The sequence below is a fragment of the Pyrgilauda ruficollis genome, unplaced genomic scaffold (assembly GCF_017590135.1).
Source record: "Pyrgilauda ruficollis isolate IOZ18807 unplaced genomic scaffold, ASM1759013v1 scaffold310, whole genome shotgun sequence".
NCBI classification, from domain to species: domain Eukaryota; kingdom Metazoa; phylum Chordata; class Aves; order Passeriformes; family Passeridae; genus Pyrgilauda; species Pyrgilauda ruficollis.
In genome coordinates, this window is record NW_024524490.1 from 58433 (window position 1) to 82853 (window position 24421).

A 24421-nucleotide genomic window follows, 5' to 3' on the forward strand; every position below is an offset into this window, starting at 1 on the left:
ATGCCCCAGAGGGTGAGCTGAGCCAAAGCGGGTTTTTTTTTTTCTATCCCCAGCGGGTGGAACTTTCCCCAAGGGCTGGTGACCAGGCCTGTGGGGATCTTTATCTCTGGCACGTTTCCCTCTCCCCCTCGCCAGAGGGTCCTGTTCTTGTCCTTTTGCATTTGAAAGAGTGGGAAGGACAGCGGGGCAAAAAGTTTTCATAGGGCAGCAGCTCGCCCAAATTCCCCCTGTTCCCTTTGTCCCTCAGACTTTCCAAAACCCCTCCCCCTCCTCCCTTGGAGCTGGGTGGCCGCACTGCTCCGGGCGCCCAGCCAGCCGCTGTTCAGGCCTTACAATGGAGCTGCAGTGAGCCATGTCCCCCCCCATCCCCCTCTTTGTCTAAGACGGCAAATGGCCACACTGTCTTAGGCCACACTGTCCGGTCACTGCCTTCTTTTCGGGCCCTGATCTTACCGCCAGCCTCATCCTTCCCGCAAGAGCCACATCCCACATACGGAGTGTTGGTCAGTTCCTCTTGGGGGAGGGGTGAGACTGAAGCAATGTCTAGTCCTCTTCCAGTTCCACCTCTGGGGGGTGAGACTCTAACCCAGCTGCCCCTCAGAGGCCTCTGTCCTTGAGGGGCCACTCTTCCCTTCAGGGGGCCCCTGTGGGGAAGAGGTCCGGTAATCGCTGTCTTGTTTTCCCCACCCCAGGGTGGCGGTGCCCCGATCCATCCCTTCACCTAGCCCTTAATCACTTGAGCAGCCATCAATCGTTTTACGTTTCCTGTAAAATTCAGATTTAAGTAGCATTTAATTTTTATAAAGACTTTTTAGGTAATTTAGATTTTTTTAACCCTTGCAGAAACCTTTTTAAATTATAGATTTGCAAATTTTAGTGACTGTAATAAACAATAAGTAAAGAGAGAACTAAAAGAACAATTCACAACATGTTATCTTGTTAATAAATTTTCATAGGTATTAATAAATTAAGTGTTTTAATTTTTAACTGTAAGAAGTGCTGCTCAAGTTTCCCTGTCCAATTCCTATTCAGACCTTACCCCAATGTTCCTTTTAATTTTTATATTACTGTAAATTGGCAAAAGCACAAATTTTGATTTGGTTTATATTTTTTTACAAGATGGATAAGTTTTAAAAATTAAATTATAGAATTATCCTTTAAGTTCTGGGTATTCCCTTCCTTGCAAAGGGCCCTGCAAAACGCCATACTCACAGTGATAATATTAAAGGATGAACTTAAAAAGTTTTCAATTTAAATGGAATATAAATTTTGTAACAATTAATTTTTAATGATAATATTTGGTTTGCCAATTTGAAGAGTAGTTGATTTGATTTGAGGATGCAAAATACCTTTTTAAAGTTTTTAAACAGTGTATTTTTACAGAAGTATAGATTATTCATTCGATTAAATTTATAAAAAGCTTAATTACAGGTTTTCCATTTTGAAGAAATATGCGTTTTTTAACCCCAAAACCAAAAATACCAAATGCTTTATTAGGTTTGATTTTTATTATTGATTAATTAGCCCTTTTTATTTCAAATGTATGTTTCTGTATTGTTTTTAAAAAATAACTGTTTGTCATATTTCCTGTCAGTCATCAGCTAGCCAGGAGGAGCGGCAACATGCCAATAAGCATACTGTTTTACCTTATTAATGAATGCTACATTTTACTTACTGCTCCAGCAAGCCTTTGTGCTTCCTTCCTCGCAAGGTCTTTATTCAGTAATTTAATGAGGTAGTCTGCACGGGTCTGTAACTGCTTTGCCTGGGGTTTCTTATCTGGATCATCAGGCAAAATCTGAGGAGAAAATGGTAGCATCACAGCTGTGAGTACAGATTATCAACTTCAGATGTTAGCCTGAAGAACACAGAACAGAAAAGGCTGTGCAAAAGGACACAGTAAACAATCCATTCCAACTATACCTAGTAAATACATCAGAATGTTTAAAGCAAAGGAGAATTTCATAGAAGTTTTAATTTCTCTCCAATGAAACCAATGCAAGCAACCAACGCTTAGACTGCAGCAATGCTTGGAAAGCAGAGTCTTGGAAATTGCCTCAGCATTTAAACCAGCTCAAGAAACCAGCCTCAGATTTCTGTCTCTACTCTGATATTTCATGTAAGAAATTATGGGCACTTGTACCAATCAGTCACAGAACTCCTGGCTCTGACTCATTCATCTTCTAAATGTAGCTGCCAAGAATACAAATACATGGTTTCAAAAGCCAGACAAATTAATGGAAGGCAGGAATAGGAATCATTACTAAGCAAATTTGGACAGAAACCTGGCTTCTCAAATCCCAAAGCTATAGGTTGTTGGCACTGTCACAAAGTTTACTTCACCCCAGGCTTTTCCTCAGTATCTGCTGCTCACTATTGCTAGTAAGTTATTGTACTAATTCTAGTACAGCTATTCTCAATGTTCGCAGTGGAAGACAGTTTCAACTGAAGAACCTGGGGATTAAACAGGGATGGAGAAACAAAGCAGAACATCTGAAGTAAAGAAGGAAACAACTGAAAAAAATCAAGTGACACAGGACCAAGCACGTGAGACTATGAAAACACAGCTGACGGCAAGAATGCATGCTTCAAAATAAATACTCAAGACCCCAAAATCTACTACTATACCACGAGAAGGATATGTATTATGTGTGAAGTACAACTGACATATGATGTTTCTGCAATTTCATTCACCATAAATAAGTTCTTTCAGTAACACTATTTAGCAGGGTCAATACCTAAGCAAACAATCCTTGGTAAACTATTGTAGATGACATACCTTCTGTGTCAAACTGAGATCAGGATCCATTTTTATCATTTCCCAGCTGCCATAACCATATTCATAGATGCCTATCAACAAATTGGAGTCATCTTCTTTACCCCAATCTATATCAAAATGAGCAGCCTTAGTGTGGCATGGGATGACGTATCTAGAAGAAGTATATTAGAAAGAAAAACATATGACTTTTAGATGTGAAATTTAGTGAGGGGGAAGAGAACATACTAAAGGTAATGCAACTAGATTTATTTTCTCTGCTGAGATGCCGGTAAATTTAAGAAATCAATCCAAGTATTTATAATAATATTTTCTTAGCATTTCTATAAAACAGTAATTGAAATCAGCACTGGAATGTGTTTTAAAGCTGATTAAGACTAAAATATGAAGAACAGATAGCTGTCTGTAGCCATGAGCTGTGTGACAGAATTGGCTAGCCACGAATAAAAGCAAAAATTATCATCCAAGTGTTCTAACTAAGTGGATAGTTTAGGAACTGCAGTACACAAGGTGCCAAGTTTAGAGGGTAGGAACAACTACCGCTGCACTTTGATACCCTTCTCAAGCAGAGATGACACATTTAGCTCCTCAGCAAGCCTGAATTCTAGTCCTAATTATTATTAGTAATTGAACACAGTTCATAGTGAATACAATTGACAAGTTAAAGGTATTACTGGCTTCTGAGAAGTTTTCTGCATTACTACTCTCTTAAAAATATGCAAAAATCAGTACCTTTTTCTTTCTTCTGGATCTGAAGGAATGGATTTGTGCAATGGTGCCAACTCCTCTTCATGAGAGATGACTAACTTTGCATTTACTTGCACTCCTGAGATTCGGAATGTTGGGCCTTTAACCTTCCCGAGTCTACCTCCTTAAAATAAATGACAACACTATTAAAATAGCTGCCTTTACAAATAACATCAGAAAAATGTAAAGAAAACAATTATATCACATCACCTTTTCTTGACCAAATGCTTGAATTAAATGCTTCAGAATTGAAAAGTCCCTACATAATAGGAGTACATCTAAATTTAACAGCAAATCAAAAATCTATTTCATTTTTCAGTGGTAAGTCACATACAGAAGGGGGAAAAGGTCACCTTTCTATAACTCTGGCTGTTTTAAAATTATCCAGTATGCACCCTAACAGTTTTGTTCATATTTCCCAACAAAACTGTTTTGTTATAATCAGAGTGCAAGAGTAATTAATTTTTCTTGTAATTTTTCACTGTCCCCTCAAGCCCCCTGAATACTGTACCTGCTCTTTCTTGTCCAGATGAGTTGTCCTTTAAGGCTTTAATGCATCCATTATGTACAAGCTCTCCCAAACGTCTGAGATCTGTCTCTGATTTATCAACTAGCTCAGCATCTCTAGCTACAGCATCTAATCTGTAATAAAAAAAAAATAAATTCATTTTTGCAACTCTGAAAACTGGGCAGTTGTGAATGATTCCTTCAGACTTCAAAACAAAATAAATGATTACGTAAGTTAGCAGTCAGCTGTGGTTTCTATTTGGTGTACAATTTCGAACAAAGAAAAAAAAAACCTTAATGACTGGTATGAGGACAATAAAACGAGAACTGTAAAGAACCCTAACCCTAGTGTTAAATTATTGTACATTTCATTAGAAAAGAAAATGAATCATTAAATCACACATACACATATATATCATATAATCATATGAACTATAAATATTTCTAAGGATTAATATTTTTACGGATGGGAAGTTTTTCTTAAAATAGGAATAATGAAGGAAGCTTAAAAATGACAATTGACAATATGTAAAATGCAAACCTGATTTTGACAGAGTGGATAAACTGATGGGCTTTCAACAGGCTTATCAAACATGACAGGTGAACGATCATCACCAATGAAGAGTAAACAAGTCAGCAGATAAATATAAAGGAAGTGTTCCTCCAAATGACAGTCTGTTGTGTGGCTGTCTGCACGCATATCATACATGAAGAAACGCAAGATACTACACTAAAGTCACAGTATGTTCAACTTCCCCTACTGACTAAAGTTTCATAATACATTCCAACTTCTATTAAAAAAAAAAGATATTCCAAGCTGCCACACAAAAAATAATCAAACAACTTTACCTCTCGAGAGGGCCACCAAATTTCTTGTAACTCTTGATAAACCTAATAACAGAAAATAATTTTACCATTTAAATATATGCTTAACAAATAACATTTGTTTTAAAGTTGCACTGATACAATTGTAAATCTCAGTCTAATGCTACGTGGACAATGGGGGAAAAAAGGATAGAGAAGGCAGAGCAGCTTCATACACTCAGATAACTCAAATAAAATCAGTTTTATGGGTTTAAGAACCGATATAAATAAAACAATAGAAGATATAATTTATTTGAGAAATCACTTTATTAATTTCACAAGACTGAAGACTCCGCAGCTGTATGTATCTAAAAATGAAAACTGAATGTGGATTTACAGTAAATGAAGATTTCAGACATCATGTTATATGTTAGTTATACGGTTACTAAAAAGACCAATCTCCAACAGGTAATTGGAAGATTTAGGAAAATGACATAAAAGATACTCTCTGTTCAAATATCTAAGCAATGGAAAGAAACTGGAGATACTTGGAGGAGAAAGGAAATTAAATAGAATTTTTTTTTAAATTGAAATAAAAAAAAATAAGAAAACTTCCTCAACAACAAAATTGCTTGTTCAAGCACAAGGATAGCCTTAAAAAAGTACCAATTTGCCTCACTGCTAGATGAGATAGAAAGCCAAAAAGGATCTTTGAAGTTATTCCTCTAAAAAAATACTCTGAAGACTTTACAGCAATTTAGGGAAACATGCATACTTCAATTTCAGAAGCAAAGTAGCATTTCACAAAACCAGAAATGATAACCAAAAGAATTCCTCCTCTTCCTCCTACCAAAACAATACTTCAGCAAATATTTAGCATATACAGAAGGGACCAATGATAATACAAGTTTCAAATAGGATTTTATATTTTCTTCGTTTTAAAAAAGCAGGATGTAACAATTCAATTATAGTGCCAAGAAGTTTAAAAAGAAAACAAAATTCAATCAAATTGTTTCATTTGTCACCAAAGAGATGTAACACAGTCTTTGAGCACTGCAGATTTTCGATAAATTGGTGGAAACCAGATCATTTTGCTTGTTTATTTTTAATGGAAAGTTCTCCCCTTGTAAAATCACTGTCAGTAATTATTCAGTGAAATTACTGCCTTCATAGGCTGTAGGAACTAAAAAAATTAAACCAATTATGCATATTTTTCAAACATAATTTTATACCTCATTAAAATGGGTTCAAATTCTTGCTATAGCAGTTCACTATGTCAGCACCACAAGGCAGAAACAATAAATGTCTAGAATAAAAAGATTTCAAAAAACTTCAGGAAAAACAGATTACCAGCTGTAGTTTCCAGATTAATGATATTATTATTAATTAAAAAAATAGTAATTTCCTGTTCCTTTAAATATGCATGTCCTCCCATATCTTACCGCCTTATCTCTGCATCACTAAATCCTTTAATATTTTCTCGAGGAATAGTTCGTGGTCTTCCACGTTTTTTTGGCCTTTTTCTTTCTGAGATGGAGTCACTATCAGATCCAGAGTATCTTCTACTTCTACTGCGTCTCCCTTCGCTGCCATTGAAGCTAATCTGGAATTCCAGAGCAAGCAAGCTATGTAAGTAACAAATATAAGTAAGTTTTACCTGCTCTGTCAAAAAAATGTGTTCAGAAAAGGGAAAAAAAAACCCAAAAGCAACAAACCACACCAAAAGCAACACAGAACTACAATTCAGTCAAAACCAAGAGACACCTGTTTTGCACAGTTTCTCATTCTTGGAAGCATGTATATTTCTTCAAGTTCTTTTTGTCTTTCCTCCTCTTCTATTCTTCGCCTCTGGACCTCCGGAATGATTTCTTCCCAATTTCTTGAATTTCTTTCTGGTTCCAACTCAATATCGTCTTCATCCATATTGGAGAAGTTAGCCACCTTGTACATCAAAACATATACATTTTAATCAAATCAATACATAACACAATTAAAAAAAACGAATTAACTTCTATTTAAGGAAAAAATGGTTACAGATCCCATATTTTATGCATTTATACGTATAATATTTACACATTTTATCTATTTATATATATGCTATTGTTTTATAAGATATATATTAAATTTATAAATTCAAAATGTTTCATGAAACAGTGTTTAATGAAAGTATTTTTATTCATTTAGGAAAGACAGACTCCTTTCAGCATGGGCTAAGAAGAGATACAAGGAGAATCACACCCCTCATACCTCTGTGATTGTGGTTTAACTTCCTTCAAATTGGGCTAACAACATTTAAATGCCTGATTTAATGTGAAACTATAATAATATAAAATTAACCAAACATTAATACAATGCAGATATCAAAATATGTTGGGAATGAGTGATTAGCAGGAGAGCTATTTAATAATCTCCTGAACTAAACAAACATATCATGCTCTGCACTACTTTTTTTTTCCCACACACAATATTTTTAACTGATAACACTTGAAAAATACCTGGCATTCCAAGTTTATTTTGCGGCTAAAAGCAACTTGGAGAAATGATCAGCAAAGAAACACAAAGAACACATTGCATTTATTGATACTATAAGCTGCTTAATAACAAAGACAGTAAATAAAACACAAAACTAAAATTCTAATCATTAAGACATTCATAAACACATCTCATTTTATTATCAAAATACATAATATATTTCTAATAGTTTATACTGATGGTAAGGTATGAGGTATAGGCAGAAAACCATTTTACTAGGAAGTGATACAGAGTTGATTTACTGAGGCATCTATTTCTGAAGAATTAAGAGATAGATACATAGAAGAGAAATACTACTGTTTCAAAAAGGAAATATAATTATGGCAGGAAGGAGGGAACAGAGCCATACCTTGAACTGCGAAAGCAATTCATCTCCTACAGTTAAAGGACCTGGCTCATTTTCCCGAGTTTCAGCCCTCTTCAATATTTCATCTATATCCATTTCCTGATGATAAAAAAAAAAAAAGTTTCTCTTTACAATTAAGTAATTCATACATATTTTCAGCTGTTTTATCTACCTAGTCCAGAAGCACTACTTACTTGAGGCTCCTGTTCTTCCCCTTCAGGTTCTTTAAAAAGTTCCTCAGCACCAAACTTCAAAATTGCCGACAACTCCTCCTTATTAAAAGGCGTTGAGCTGAAATAAATGATGTTTCAGGAAAAACGTTTTAACTTACAAACTTGGAAAAGTTCTCTACAATCATGAGTCAATTCAGCTTTCTTCTTACTATTAAATATAAAGTCTTTGTATATTTGAGATATGTATTTATTATGCAAATAAAAATCTACAAAGACTTTGCGTCTTCTGTTTGGCCTTTCATTTACAAATGAAATATTCTTAAGGGTAAGTTGGTATAGAAACAAACACAAAGGTACCTTGAAGGAGTAGAGCCTGTATGCAACACAGTTTTCCCTGTAGTGTCCATTCTCTGAATTACTAGATGATCTAACACCATCTTTTTCTTAGCTCGTTCAAGAATATCTTCTTCTACCGATCCTTTTGTGACTAGTCGATAAATATTAACCTATGTGTATTTAAAAAATAAAAAAATTCAAAAGCAGAAATCTCAGTCTTCATTACATAACTTCTGAATTTTTTTCATGGGTTTCAAATATGAAATACTAATTTAATAACATTACCACAGTCTTTACAGAAATGTTTTATAAAGCCCTAATAAATTGTCTTAGACCTTTCTTTATAAACTTCAGTGACTTGGCACAAGCATTGCCAGAGGCAATAATGTCATATTTCTAATTGTCACTGTATGTCTTCTGTAAGAAGGGAAGAATCCTCTTGAGAACTAGAATATTTAAGCATTGGGGATATGCCTGATGTAGAAGTTATTTTGTAGAATGACATCATACCAATGAATGTAAGACAAGTGGACAACTCTTCTCCCTCTCCCACCCAAATACCACAGCTGCCATATTATTTCTTCCTGTATGGAGACTTAGGAAAAAAGAAATTAGCATTACTAACATTTCTGGAGATATGCAGAAAGTTAGTTATTCTCAAAAATACATGAGGACTGAATGGTGCAGACAGAGGGTGGACAGCTGATGTACAGAACTGTCTTTCAGGTCTGCAGCTTAAACAGTGTGTTTACCTGTTTCTTCTGTCCAATTCTATGTGCTCTAGCCTGTGCTTGCAGATCATTCTGTGGATTCCAGTCAGAATCAAATATAACCACCGTATCAGCAGATGCCAAGTTGATACCTAATCCTCCAGCTCTGGTAGACAGTAAAAAGCAGAAGTCCTGAAACCATAAAGTAGGAAACAGTTTTATATACAATACTTGTATATTCCTAAAGGAACCAACATACTTTACAATTTACTTTATGCAGTATGTGGTGCTACCAAATCCATAACTGCGCTATGCTTAAAACTTCTTTAAATATAGAGCAAATGCTGATTACCAATTACTTTCATAAAGCTACTGACTTCTCAAGTCAGTTTAAAGGAAGCAGTGTCCTAGATGACCATCGCTGAGCAAGACATCCCAACAAAACCAGACTGGCCACAAAAATACCAAATCTTACTGTCAAAGCCTTCAATGTTACAAAAACTCTTTCCCACCCTCCCTGCCCCAAGCCCTGGAAGACTAAACAGTCATGTCAGAGTAGGGAAAGCACTTGAGCCTAAGACATAACCGATTAAGAGGCAGAAGCAAAAATCTTCTCCCAAGTTCAATGCTGCTCAGCATATTCATGAGCAATATGAAAATGGATAAGCAGCAAGGAGAAAAAACCCTGTAGGCAATATAAACTTATTGAATCAGTCTTTCATAATTATGAAAGACTGTGGAAGGATATTGAGGCATGCAAAAAACAACATATGAAATCCAAGCTAAAGTAAAGCAGGTTAAAAAACCCCAACCAAACCAAATTTTCAGTACAGTTACAGGGAACAGTAACCATTACAATAAGGAAAGAGTTAAAGATTTCCGGGTAGCCTGTAGCTCAGTAACACAAAAACTCTAAAAGATCCACCCCAAAATATTATAAAATTTTAGGAAACAAAAAATAAAACTGAGAGCATTCTTCTTCTTGTTGCACCAATGCAGACTTTGCCTCAATTTTAGAAATGCATAAATTCTTCTTTATCTCAAAAAATGTACAGTGTAACTGCCAAGATTTCAGAAAATGCCAACAATGTCTATGAAAGAAATTTGAGAGTTAGCTTTTGTATTTTAACATGGAGTTTGGTACTTCTCCCTCCACAAAGCAGAAACAAGCTCAGCAGCAACTAACAAATGCTATCTTCAAATACAAATTAAACCAAACCAAAATCAATGACCAACCAACCTCCACTCCCTCAAATCTGAGAGTGTAGGACAAAAGATTTAAACCAATCCAACAGTATGGAATGACATGCTTAATAGGAGTGCATAATAAGGTACAAATATTCCAGTTCAGAATCTAAAGGAATCGTAACAGATGCCTACCTATTCACTGGTTGCTCACAAAGAATTGCTAGAAATCAGTACTTTATTTCTTCCATGGCATGCAACAGGTGTCAACAAATAAAGATAACAGGAATGATATTTTAAACAAGTAAAATATAATTGTTTGTGTAAGGATATATAAAGTTAGTTCTGCCCATTGCTGAAGGATTTTTGGGTACTACCTGCTTAAGTTCAGCACTTTTGTAAATATTACTAAATTCTACAGAGGAACAAAGCTGGGGTTAAAATTCTGCAGCATTTATAGAGCAATCAGCTACCACTTTCCTAATTTATGTGGTATCTACTTAACATCTTCTTAAAAAAATATGACATAAACCTTATACTCTAGGCAGTAGCAATGAATTTCCAACCTTACTGATATATTCCTCACTTTTTTCAACTCTTCTTTTTTGTGCAATGTCTTTTGGTACTTGGGAAAAAATAAAACAGATTCCCCAGGAAAAAAAATACTGTACCTCTGACCCTTCTGCATTAAAATGATCCAGTGCTTGTTTCCTCAATTCCCCTTTTATTGATCCATCAAGTCTCTAGAGAGATTGAGAACTACAGTTAAGAAGTAATTTTACACTGTACTCAATATCAGAGCAATTTCAATTGCCAGCTGCCAAACTGTTATATGAAGGGAAAAAAAAAAGTAAATTAACAGCTCACATAATTTTTAGTTCATCTGTCTCACTTCAAAATAACATTCATCATAGAGCCAGTCCCATTCTAGAAAAAGGAGACATTTTCATCCACCTTTTTCTAGTCAAAGGGGTAAAGGCCATATAATCACAAACAAAGCTCAAAGGGACTGCTGAGGGTCACCTTGTCTAAATCCCCTGCATAGGCAGGGACAGCTAAAGCATGCTGTCCAAGGTCATGTCCAAGTAGCTTTTGTACCTCAACAAGAAACAGAAATTTCATAACCTCTGGAAAACCTGTTCCACTGCTTTGACACTGTTACATTAAAGAAAAAAAAAATTCAAGATCAAAGCTTCCTAGCATCTATTACAGCAAGTTTCTTACCTGAAATGGAAATTGACGATATTTCAGATATTCTGCCAGGATGTCCAGCATCCTTACCATCTGTGAGAAAATCAGGACTCTGTTGCCACGTTCTCGCAGACGAATCAATAGCTTGTCAAGAAGGATTAGTTTCCCACTGCTACGTATTAAATGCTACAAAAACCAATACATTGCAAAACAAATTAATTTCAACACTAATACACACTGGGGTAATTTGGAGATCCATCTGAGGTTTGCCTTTCTTTCTGTTACTTTGGGCAGAAAAATAAAAAGCAAATTCTGACATTCCTGAAGAATTTTACAACTTAAAACATCCATACAATAGTATGTAATTAAAACTGGGCACATTTATTTACTCAATTCTCTGTCAATTATTCAGTTCTAATTAAGAATCAAAAAATATTTCACTGTAAAAACCCAAGATACACATTTTATGGAAAACCTGTTTTTCCTTAATATACTTCAATAAGAACTAATGAACTGCCAAGGAACTATAAAATTTCGTGAAAACCACAGATGAAAAACCTCTCTTCTTTTTTTTAATTATAAGGTGACACTACCTGTAAGGCCTCCTGTTTATTATAGAATTCATTATCATCTGGTGGTTTAATGAGGTAGCAATGGTTGCAACACTTCTTGAGTTCCATCATGATGTTCAAAAAGCCTGAGGTACTGCCTTTTGAACCTTTGCTAAGGGCTTTATAATTCCTGGTTAAAATCCACCTAGGAAATAAGATGTACAATATTAGTAAATTCTAACTGTATGTGGAAGTAAGACACATATAGCTGTCAAAATATGAACAAGCTAAAGGAAAAAAGCATCTCCCAAAACAGTATATCAATATGCCAAACAAAAGAAACTACATAAATAGACATTAGACCAATGCAATTCCTGAGCCCTTGCTGCACAGAATTTTATAGTGAAATCCTATCAAAGCCCCAACTTCCATACAGTACACAAATCACTGTAATTCCGTAAATTGTACATAGACATATCACTGAAACAGCAGAATATACAAAGAGTTGGTACATACTTGTAGTACTGCTTCTGCAATGCACTCATTTCCATCCTCAGAATTTGCTCAACTTTAGCAGGCAAAGACTTTTCTACATCTTTTTTAACTCTTCTCAGCAGAAATGGTTCAAGTTCTTTGTGAAGACTTGCATAACCACACTCTCTCCCTTTGCCATGCTCCTCTTCAAAATCTTCCCATGAAGAAAACCTTCAACATAAAAAAGTGTAAGCACAAAATAGTGACATACTGTGAACACCTTGATGAAGCAAAATTCAGGAAGAAAGGTAACACAGACACAGAACATGTATACACAGTATCCCAGATACTGTGCCTGTAAATAGAATAATGGCATTTTCCAAAAATGTCTACAGAATGAAGACTTCTGATTCCACAACGGAAATGCAATGTTCTTCTTTTTCTGCAAGGACACTTGTCTAGATGGTTGCAGAAAAGTCCATTATTATATTTTATCAAGACAGCATAAAAAGCCAGCTCCACATCCAGAGGGTGCGCAAGAGAACAAGAATACACTTAAAAAGTGTCTTGCAGCTTGTATGGTCTAGATCATGTGCAACTATTGTCTGTACTAACAGACTTGGAGAATGGAGTTTATGATCAAACGAATGAATAATGGCTACCCAACCTCAGTGGCTCTCCATGTAATGTTTTGTATAATCCATAGCTCAAATTAAGCAGAGCTATGGTGCTTGGGATTTACAAGATGTCTGACAGGAACATGTGCTTTCACACATGAGCTCTAGTTTACCTTAGGTTTAACAAGTCAGTACAAAATCAGGTCAATGCAATAAGTTTACTGTATTCAAAACACATGGGAAAACGATCTGATTGAATTACAGGATATTTGGCATCTTGACACAAATTTGTTTTCATCAATAGTACTAACATATGAAAAAATTAATTCTTCTTCCCTGAGAGCAAATCTATATGGTTTTTCTCTTAGTCTAAGATGAAGCCTTTTTCCCAGGTTCTAACCCATACATCAATCCATCACTTTTGCTAAAATGGAAAAAGGTGACATCTGCTACCAGCATTACTTATCTAAAGCAGCATCAAAAGATACATGTATTTACTTTATGTAGGATATTTAAGCTATCTTTCAGTACAATTCCCTACTTCTACTGATTCTCACATCACTACACCACTTTGCCATAAAAAAACTTAATGGAAAACTCTTTCTTACTTTTCTGGCATGATGAAGTGGAGTAAAGACCAAAGCTCTTTGAGGGAGTTTTGCAGAGGTGTTCCAGTAATAAGAAGACGATGGTTAGACTTGAAGTCTATTAAAGTTTTGTACAGAAGAGAGTCATCATTTTTTAAACGATGAGCTTCATCAACTCCTATGAATGCCCAATTCAGACCACCAAGGAACGACTTGAAAAGGAAATGGAGAAGGGGGGAAACATTATTCAAATCAACACATTACATGATTTTCCACATAATATAAACAAGCTATAAACCCAATAATTTCTTGGTTTATTTTAATAAAGTAACAGTCATAGGTTTTTAGTACTAATTATGGCTTTTACATTTCCAGGTTCAATGAAAAGCTGTGTAGTCCTAAGACCTCCTTCATGGTGGTCTCCAAAGAAGCAGAGCATGAAGCTGAGAGGAGATCATTACAGCAATGAGACTCTCAAGCAAACTGAAGAAAATTTTTACCCACCTCACAAAATGGAAAAAGGCTGAAAGCCTCACCACATGTATGTAAAATCCAGAAGTGCTTAAATAAGAAAAGACCCCCAAGTAACAAAAACCAAAACCCCAAACTACACACTGTCATAGCAAAAACTATCAGACTCTCCATAAATTTAATGGGCCATAAATCAAATATATGCAAGTCCCATAAATCAAATATATGCAAGTCTAAAGGGAATTATTCTATGCTGATGAAATTATTTTTGTCTCCTCACAGAAGGGTAATTACCTTATCCTTTAGCAAAATTTCATATGTTGTTAACAGTATGTTAAATTTCAATCGTTTGGTCTGTGGATGCATCCATTCATGAGTTCTTATCTACAAAAAGAAACAAGTAAACTATAAGCTGCAGAAAAAAAGGTCTTGCTGACTGGAATAAATTTAAATACTGCAACAGTGTAGATATTTATTAGCATAAAGCAATATGATAAAGGAACAGAAGGACAACACACATATATATAACATTTATATATATGTAACATATAAATATATATACATATTAACATATACATTTTATACGTAAATATGTACATATGCACATATATATATGTATACATACATACACATTTATAACAGACAAGAACTTTTTACTTTAATGGGTAAGATCAATAACATTAACAAACAACAACCTTTCAGGAAATAAAGTAATATCATGACTGGCGTTCTTATATACTAATTTTCACTATATCCACCTAAATAATCACATGGGAGAAGGTAACTGGTTTTCAAATGCAAGACAAATTTTTTAATTCTGTCCACTATTAAGCAGAAAGGAAATCTCTCATACACATTTACATGAGATCAAAATCCAAGCCTTCAATTCACATTTTAAAGACACAGGGCTTCAGCAAATATTTGCTCTGTCCCAGCCAAAATGTTTAAGATACGCAGATGATAAAAATATGAAGCATGTCTTGTTTATGTACAAGACTTTCCAACGACAAGGAGAAATACTCACCATATTTCTACTAGTTATGTCTCCTAAGTAAACTACAGCATTCATCTGAGGAGCCCAGGTTTGAATCTCTCTTTGCCAAGACGTCAAGGTAGAAAGTGGCACAACCAACAAAAAAGGCCCATACAATTGATGCTCGTGAAACAGATAGTTCAGAAAAGAAATTGTTTGTATTGTTTTACCCAGACCCATTTCATCTGCAAGAATACAGCTATTCCCCCTACAAAAAAGAAGACAAAAAAAAAGGAAAGAAAGCTATTTAGGGGACATGTGGAGATGGGGAAGGTTTGGATAAAAAAAAATCATTATCTTTTCAGCACAAAACCCAATCATAACAGTTTTCAAGATTTTACTACTATACATTTTGAAGACATTTATTTACATTGTTTTTCCATCAAAAGATTTCCAATCCCTCCTATCCCCTTGAATAAACAAAAAGGTTGCAAGTAGTCCTCCTGAGGCTAATTTTTAAATTTTAACAGTAATATTGACATTCCATAAATGTTTGTTTGGCTTTTCTCATTTTACTGTTTTAGGTCTGTTGGTTGTTTTAAAAATATTACTTATTCCATTGAAACTAAAAGCAAAGTAATGACACATCTTAGCTGTTTTTTGTTGAGAAGGGCCATGAAATTATAATTTTGGTACTACTTAGAGCAAAACCAGTCCCTTCAAAGCTCTATTTTGAGCTTACAGTGTGGAAGTTTCTGACTTTAGAAAGAAAAAAAAAACACCCAACAGAAAAAAAATTTCAATACTTTACACATGCTTGCAATTTACAAACAAAATTGAGACTCCTTACTTGCACCATGAGTGAGCAAGCCAATTCAACCCATTTAACTGATAATCTCTTAACTCTAAGCTTTCGTGTCCTCCAATGTAAGATGGTTGTTTTTTTAGTGCAACAAACCGTGGCCTTTGTTTTAGAACCTGTGAAAAGCAAATTGATCATCAGTCAATGATTGAACTGTAAGTGAAATTACCTAAAGATCTTCCTATAGAAAAAGTAACAGGAGGTATTTACTAGCTCATCAACTCCAGTTTTTATCTATCAATGTAAGCCAGGCCATATAAAAACAGCCAAGTAATTAGCAAGTTGAAACTAGTTTGATTGCGAATCTAAATGTCACAACATGAGTGACATTAACTCAGTCAAAGTTTTCTTTTAAAATAAACTACAATACTAAACAAATCCATTTCTGAATGTTACTAAAAATGCAGGGGACTGGCATCTACAAAACCTACCCTCAGTAGTGTTATTGTCCATACATCCTCCTATACATCATTATTGGTATTCTGAACAAACTTTCAAAAAATTCATAATATGTATTTGATATGTGGATTAAAAAAAAAAAAAAAAATCACATTTTTACTACTGCAATTGATGTGGTAGCTTGAACTTGGCCAGGAGCCAAGCTGCCACCCAACTGCTTACTCACTTCCTACCTCAGAGGGACAGGAGAGAAATGAAAAAGTAAAAGTGAGAAAAAAATTGTGGGTCAAAACAAGGAGTCTACTGGGTGAAGGCAAAACACCCACCCAGTTTAAAAAAAAAAAAAAAAAAAAATCCCACAAATGACAGAATGAGTCACACATCAGTTCACCAGCAGACTGATGAACAACAAATCTCCAGGCACCAGGCAGCCCCTGCTCAGCCCACTCAGTTTATTGTTGAGTAAGACATTAATAGGCACCAAGCATCTCTTTGGTCAGCTGGGGTTCAGCTGTTACTGGTGTGCTCCCTCCCAGCCTACACATGGTGGGGATGACACAGAGAAGGCACTGTGCAAGCACTGTTCAGTAGCAGCCAATATGTGTTACCAAAACCATTTGGTCACAAATATAAACCACAGACTGTAGAGGCTGCTATGAAGAAAATTAACCCTATCCTAATCAGATCCAGTACAACTGATTATAAATCCATTGTAAAATACCTACTCACCTTGCAATCTTTAAAGGGAGTGGTCTTGGATTGATTTCTGCTGAAGTATTCATCAATGCGTGCCTGAAACTTTTTGGCAATGAGAGCTCCATCTTCCCAGCTACATTCAGAATAAGGCAGACCCTGCCACTTACAATAGTAGTCTGGATAACCAGCAGCTGATTTCTGATTTGAATGAGCTGCAAAAATGCACCAGAGTTCTGATCACCATTCTACTTCTGCACTGTAGGAAAACATTCATTTTACGTAATAATACAACAGAAGCTAGACCCATACAGACAGCCTGAAACCTCTTCTCTTTACCTGAAGTTTTGTTTTGGATTAAAATTTTGTGATATCAATATTTTACATTTCTTAACTACAAATACAAGAGCACTGAGAACATACAGAATCCCTGACATTGATTTCTGTCCAAAGTTTGTAACATACCAATTATTCTTTCCACTATCTGGTATTGTTTATGTAGATCATCTGTAAGCTCCTGCTGGCAGTTGTAATATTCCACATCTTCTGGGGAAGCATTTTTCAGCCTGGAGCAGGAATTAATTCACAACACTTATTACACCATATACTTCTAAAACTAAGAAAGTTCAACACCTATAGCTCAGAATGTAATTATCCACAGATCTTGGCTGGATTTAAAAACTTAAAAATCCCTACTACAAAATGGCTGCATCTGCCTCACCATTAATGACTGAAAATACTTATTGCTGAAAATTAGTATTCTCCATTAGTTGCTTGGCTAGTACAAGTGGTAGCTGTAGTAGCTATGTCTCCAGATAAGCAGTACACTTTACAGGTTATTTTCATGGAATAGTAGTCAGGGTGGCTCACTGCAAGAATACATCTAATGACTAGCTGCTAAAAATCCCACCAGCATTCATTAATTATATTAAACACATTAATAAAACCAGACACCAAAGAGGCGACTTTAAAATGTATATATTTCTTCATGGTTTTTATTCTCAAGCTTCAACCTCAGGTTTCAGCAGAGAAAACTGAATTTTTCAAAGTTACCTGAAATGGCTAATGCACCAAGAAAACATTGATCCTTGCAGCAATTCTTGAAGAAATCCAATCAAAGTATAATGGGAAAATTACCAAAAGCTACAATTTACTATTTATTTTTAAATACTACCCGTCTTGTTAAAACTCCATTTATACCATACAGACACATACACACACACACCCCCACATCCCCATCAGATTCAGAGAACTATGTTACTGGACCATGTTAAAGGGGCTTTGGCTTTCAAAGTTTTTGTCTTCCCATTGCACAGACACTCGAAGTTATGTCCCCAAAACTAGGTAACAGGTTTCAGAAACACAATAGAATACCTATGGTGTTTCAAAATAAGTATCATAAAAAAACCAGATTCACCATCGTTTTGTTTCCTGATCCTTTTTCTTGTAATTGTCCAGTTTCTTCATTCCTTTAACATTTTGTTGCTTCAGTGTTTCCTCAGTTTCCCATGTATTATGGATGTGTGACCAACCTTTCCATTTAATAAGATACTGTATTTCTCCTGGCTCCTTTGATTTTTCAAACCCAGTATTTGGGTCACCATCTGCCTCAACTGCATATATTGTGGTTGCAGCACCTGTGGCTGAGAAAGAAACCACATCATATGCCTTGAGTAAGTGTGCATTGTCATAAGTTAACCAGTTAGAAATGCAGTAAAGTAATTGGTGGTAATTTTAGATGAGCATATACTTGAGTTATGTCTACTGCACTCATGTCATTACTATTATTTGAAAGATTATGATGTAGATATATTAAGACATGCACTAGTAGTCAAGAGAATAAAAGAGCAACCAAAACTTCTACACCTACCCTGCAATATCTTATCTTTCCTCATGAAAATTTTTTTTGTATTTCTGCATTTAAAGCAATCACTAGGGAATGCTCCACACAAACATTGCTTGTCATCTTCTGTTACACTATTCTTATCTCTGAGCATAATAAAGATATCTGATGTTATGTCTGATCAGCCTCAAGACATGAAAAACCTACTAACAGGGACACTCTAAATCTCCTTCTTCCTAAACAACTTTGTTGCTTGTCCTGCCTCTGTTATCTTACGAGGTAAAAATTATAAAGTACAGATTAAATACAGACTGTATTGTAGCTGCAGCACACTAGCAGCAGGAAACAGGCTCATTTTGGTGAGGACAGGTTACAGAATCACAGAATATGCCGAGCTGGGAGGGACCCACAAGGATCATGGAGTCGAACTCTTAAGCCTGTATAGGGATCAAACCCATAGCCCTGACATTATTACCATCCAGCTCTAACCAAGTGGTTGATAAGGAAATGAGATCAGCAAGCTGCTGGACCAGATAAACTCTAACAGAGAGGCAATGCCAAAAAAGCAGCAACAACATCTGTGCAGGAAGAATGAAAGCAGGTTCGTTTCTACGGCTTTGACCACAGCAGTAACACCATACACTGGATATGAGATAGCATGGGAGAGGGAATTTGAGAGAAAAGAAGAGTACAAATTCTGAGAAGGGTCAATAATTTAAGACATTAGGTATAAGTAATGGAGAAAGGTAGCTCTGAAGGGGGCTCAGCATTTGGGTGGGGTTTTTTCATGTGTTTGTTTAGATAATTAAGAGTAGTAGGGGAGAACTGTTTACTTGGACAAGGAGCAGGCTGAGGTACTCAACAACTGCCTTCCCTCAGTCTTCACTAGCAAATGACTCAGCCACACCAGAGGAAGAAAAGGCAGGAAGAGAATGGGAGAAGAAAGAATCACCCACTCCAGGAAAAGATTAGGTTTGAGACCAGTTAAGGAAACTGAAAGTGCACAAGTCCGTGGAACCAGGTAAGATACATCTACAGGTCCTGAGGGAAATGGTGGAGGAAATAACTAAGCCACAACCATAATCTTTGAGGTCACAGTGGTCCAGGGAAGTTCACACTAACTGGAAAAAGAGAAATATAAACCTCAGTTTTGAAAAAGAGAAAAAAGGAAGACCCGAGGCTCTGGGGTCCCCACTGTAAGAAGGATGTGGGCTTTCTGGAGTACATCCAGAGGAGGCCACCAACATGGTAAATAGGGCTGGAACACCTATGGTATGAAAAGAGCCTGACAATTGGGGCTGCTATCCCAGGCAAAGAGAAGGCTCTGGGGAGACCTTGCAGCACCTTCTAGTACCTAAAGGAGGCTCTAAGAAGGCTGGAGAGGGACTTCAGACAAGGGCACATAGTAGTAGGACAAGAGGTAATGACTTTAAACTGAAGGACACTTAGATTAGGTATTAGGAAGAATTCTCTGCTATGAGGGGGGTGAGGCACCATAACTGGTTGCCTGGCTACACCCAGAGAAGCTGTTGATTCACCACGCCTGGAAGTAAGTGTTCAAGGCCAGGCTGGATGGGTCTTGGACCAAACTGATGTAGTGGAATGTATACCTGCCAATGGCAGAGGACTTGGAATTAGCTGATCTTTAAGATCCCTTCCAACCAAAACCATTCTATGAGTCTATGATTTTAACTTGCAGACTCAAACACAAAGCAGAATTCTAGATACCATTGCAATTTTAGATGCAATTTTTGTAGCCATTCCACACATTGTTCTCTATTTGTACTGCAGTAACTGAAATCATTATTTCAGTGGTTTAGCCTTACCAACACTTTCAATGTTCAGAGTACTAGTCAGCTCTCCCATGTAGTCTGCTTTCTCCACTGCATTGTACATAATTTGTACTGATCAAGTACCACTGAACTGTACAAAGAGTGTCATAACAATATGATGTGCATTCATGCAATACAGAGCTATCTTCCACCTGATTTTTATCTTCTACTTAGGTATGCAATTTTTCTGTATTCTGCAATGCTTAGAAGGGAATAGAAGCATTCTTATGAATATAAAAGGTGAAACAGTATGACTTGTTTGTAACTTTAAAACTACTGCTTTTTAACCTATAGATGAGAATATGCATTGAAGCTGCACCATGATCTTAACAAGGATTTTAAAAACACTTAAAAAAAAAATACCTCCTTTACGGCCAACTCGACTATCCATAAATTTCTCTATAGTTTCAAATTCATCTTCTTCAGGTTGTGGAACGTCTTCTCCACAAACTTCTAGCAAATCATCAGAATCTGTCTTGGTTTCTTCGGCTTCTTTGTAACTAATGTTGACTGTCGCCTGGCGACGAGATCCCCTCTTATCATAATCATCATCATCATCCTCCTCCTCCTCCTCATCATCCTCTGAAGAATCAAGTTGCCTCTTTTTTGGTCCTGCACTCTTTTTCCCACTTTTTGGCTTAATTCTTCAAGACAGTAAAGTATGACACAACAATGATGTTTCAACAGAGGCAACAAGAAATTTTCTGCATTGTTTTCTGAATACATGCATTTAATGAATGTTCAATTACTCTGCTTTCATTTAAAGCAGATAGGAAAAGGTATACACTAGAAAGCATTAATATATTATCATATTATGTATATTAAAAAAAACAGGTGTTTTCTCTCTCAGTAAGTATACTACAATTTTCAGTCGCATGCATAGAGTAGTAAATACTCAATTGTTTTTTAGAAATAGTTTAGAATAGAGCATTCAAATGCCCAACTTCTTACCTGGTTGGAGGTTTCCGGCTTTTGACCTTGTTTTTTGGTTCATAGTCAGATTCACTCTCTTCACAGCTGCTTTTCTCTCTGTCTTCCTCCGATTCAGAATCTGAACCTGTTCCTGACATTGACCCTGATCCTGACATTTGCCAATCTTCACTGTACATTTTGAAAGACAAAACACTAATTTCATGCTGTTGCATTTTTTAGAACAGTTATTCACCCAGGAGGGATCTGCTGTAATTTCAAGACTCTTCACAGAAATAAAAATCTTCTAACAGTTTCAATTGATGAGACAGAAATTTGTCCTCAGTCAATACTAGGTAAGTTAAAAAACGTCCAATGGCATCAAAGGGATTTGGACTAAGAAGTAGATTTAAAATGTAATATAACAACAAAAATCTGGATTTCTATATAAATTCCAGCATGAAAAAATGAGTTAACATGACATGTCAGAAAACAAGTCTACCTGGTAAGATATTCGTCAGAAGTTAAACATGTTCAAATCATAAAGTCCAAATCATAAAGTTCAAATCACAAAGTTATGATTTGAACATGTCTAATATGAGACTCTGGAGAGTCTCATATTGTCTAATGCCTATGGTCTCTATGACCCATGTGAAGAATCAGCAACTTTGACACAAGAATTGAAAAATAAGAGGGAGATTTGAGAAGCACAGAAAAACCTGAACTGCAGCAACTAGTGAGTGGCATTGGCTCCCAAAAGCTTCCACTAAATTCTCACATCAGTGCTTCACAGCCAGGCAAGGTACTATGAGTAAGACACTCCTGACTGAGTAGCAGGATTCCTTGGTTTCTGCTTAACTGAGATTTTTTACTTTGTGACAGGAAAGATGAGGTACAGTATCTTGATTCAAACTCTGACTTTATACAAGAAAATTCAATCTTAACAGTTTAAATAATAATTTAATAGAGTTATTTAATATCAAAACTATAGTAACTTTTAAGCATGTCCAAGAAAAGGAAAAAAGGAAACAAAAAGCAATCCCACAAAAATCCAAAAGATAAGCCATCTGGCATTAACTAAGGGATTCTAACTTGAATTTTCTTTGAGACAATCTATTTAAGTAGTTTCCTACATCTACAAGAATTTTTATGGAGGGCCTTCAACACAAAAGTAAACTGAAACAAAGTATTTTAGAAATAAAAGCACTGATGAATGTTTTCAAACAATATTGCAGACTTTTTTAGTGTGATAGAGATGCTCATTTTTAAATTACAGAATTGGAAATGAAAGATCAAGACAAATTAAGAAGCGAACAAGCATTTCAAGAGTGAGGAAATCAAACATAAGTTACAAGCATCTGTCTCTATGAAAAAAAAAAGTGTGCTGTTACTTAGGAAAATATCTTACTCTTTATGTGTTTTCTTCTTGGTATCACTGGATGAGTCATCTGCTGAATCTTCACTACTTGAGGAGTCCTGCAGGGCAATGAAATAAACCAAAGCCAATTAATTTTTACAAAAAAAAATATGTAAAAATCTTCTAACAAGTAGGTTTTGAAAAGATACATCAGTTTCCACTTTCAAATTTCAGGCATATTATTAATATTTTACCCTCTTCATGCCTTTCAATTTAGTTGTTAGAATACTGCTATTGTTTTTGTATTTATCCGTCTATGAATACACTGTGCCAATGCTGCTCCGGAGAACACCACATAAAACTCCCATCTTAAAAAATCAACATTGTGCCCACATAAAAACAGTCATGGTGTAAGCTGCTCCACATTACTCAAGATGATGTCTCTGTATAATTCTAATGAAATCTCCTACCCTCAAGAGCTTTCCCACCTTTCATATTTGTTCACATTAAAACACCAGTTTAAGACAATTCTGAGAATAGCATATCCCTTCTTTCTTTACACTAGAAGAAAAAACAAGAACCCTCTTAAAGCTAGGTTTTCTTAATGCCACTCTCATTGTCTTAAACTTAGTTTAGAATAATTTTTATCCTGAAAAGTATCTTTCTGGAAGAAAGAGCTAAACAGGTGTAAATTAACATTTTAATGATATTTAAGTGATTAAGTTTTCTTTTTAAAAGATGAGCTGCTAAATCAGACAAAAACAGAAATTCAACCAAATGAGTGTGACTACATTACAAAGTCTTTGTAATACGGGAAAAAAGACAGCTTTACAAATAAATTACATTTCATAGTTCCAATTAGTGCTCTTAAAAGATATTCCTACTGCAAAAAGTCAGTATTTCTTTAGCCTATGATTTAGGTTTTGCAACACAGGCCTCATTCTTAAAATACAAGAATTCTTTTGCAGTGACTATTACAAGACATGCAAAAATTGGTTTTCTACTTAATATGGAATTTCTGAAAACTACAGCAGCCATCTTTTCCAAAAACACATTGAAAAAATAATTTAGCATTTTTATTTGTCTTAACAATAAACTTGAGAAGCCAGAAATACAATGTAAGTCAGTACTGTGTGGTTTGAAAATTTTGTCTAGACAACACAGAATAGGTAACTAAAAAAAGCACAGAATCAAGACTGCTAAAATTTTGTAGCAACTCACTTGGAAACAAGTAACCAGAGGTATCTTTACATTTCTGCATAAAAATATCAGTTATTTGAATATTAACTTTACAGACTAACCCCAGGCTTCTATGCACACTCAGAGAATATGAATTTGCTCCATGTAATTTTATCGCAATGTGTAAGACAATGAAATAGCAATGTGTACATTTTAAAAATTATATTAATCACCTCTTCTGAAACACTGTCTGATGAGGATGCCTTTTGTTGTTGCTGCTTCTTGAGTACTCCTGATCTTTGCACGGCAAGTATACTTGGACTAGACTTCCAAAACTAAACAGGAATAGAGATGCAAGAGTCAGTTA

General features: G+C 35.6%; 1 protein-coding gene across 1 annotated transcript in view; it reads right to left on the minus strand.

Moving 5' to 3' along the window:
* CHD1 (chromodomain helicase DNA binding protein 1) overlaps window positions 1–24421 on the minus strand; it is a 57718-nt gene that overhangs the window by 12029 nt on the left and 21268 nt on the right. The window contains exons 4-29 of the mRNA XM_041474193.1: window positions 24288–24389; window positions 22927–22994; window positions 21561–21710; window positions 20973–21253; window positions 18352–18577; window positions 17400–17500; window positions 16971–17149; window positions 15831–15958; window positions 15032–15248; window positions 14302–14391; window positions 13558–13748; window positions 12375–12563; window positions 11901–12063; window positions 11341–11493; window positions 10788–10859; window positions 8974–9123; window positions 8243–8391; window positions 7907–8003; window positions 7716–7811; window positions 6599–6775; window positions 6277–6437; window positions 4880–4921; window positions 4035–4165; window positions 3509–3647; window positions 2780–2930; window positions 1676–1798 (exon numbers count right to left, since the gene is read on the minus strand). Of these exons, the coding sequence (XP_041330127.1) occupies window positions 1676–1798; window positions 2780–2930; window positions 3509–3647; window positions 4035–4165; window positions 4880–4921; window positions 6277–6437; window positions 6599–6775; window positions 7716–7811; window positions 7907–8003; window positions 8243–8391; window positions 8974–9123; window positions 10788–10859; window positions 11341–11493; window positions 11901–12063; window positions 12375–12563; window positions 13558–13748; window positions 14302–14391; window positions 15032–15248; window positions 15831–15958; window positions 16971–17149; window positions 17400–17500; window positions 18352–18577; window positions 20973–21253; window positions 21561–21710; window positions 22927–22994; window positions 24288–24389 (3726 nt within the window). The remainder of the gene's footprint in view (window positions 1–1675; window positions 1799–2779; window positions 2931–3508; window positions 3648–4034; window positions 4166–4879; window positions 4922–6276; window positions 6438–6598; window positions 6776–7715; window positions 7812–7906; window positions 8004–8242; window positions 8392–8973; window positions 9124–10787; window positions 10860–11340; window positions 11494–11900; window positions 12064–12374; window positions 12564–13557; window positions 13749–14301; window positions 14392–15031; window positions 15249–15830; window positions 15959–16970; window positions 17150–17399; window positions 17501–18351; window positions 18578–20972; window positions 21254–21560; window positions 21711–22926; window positions 22995–24287; window positions 24390–24421) is intronic.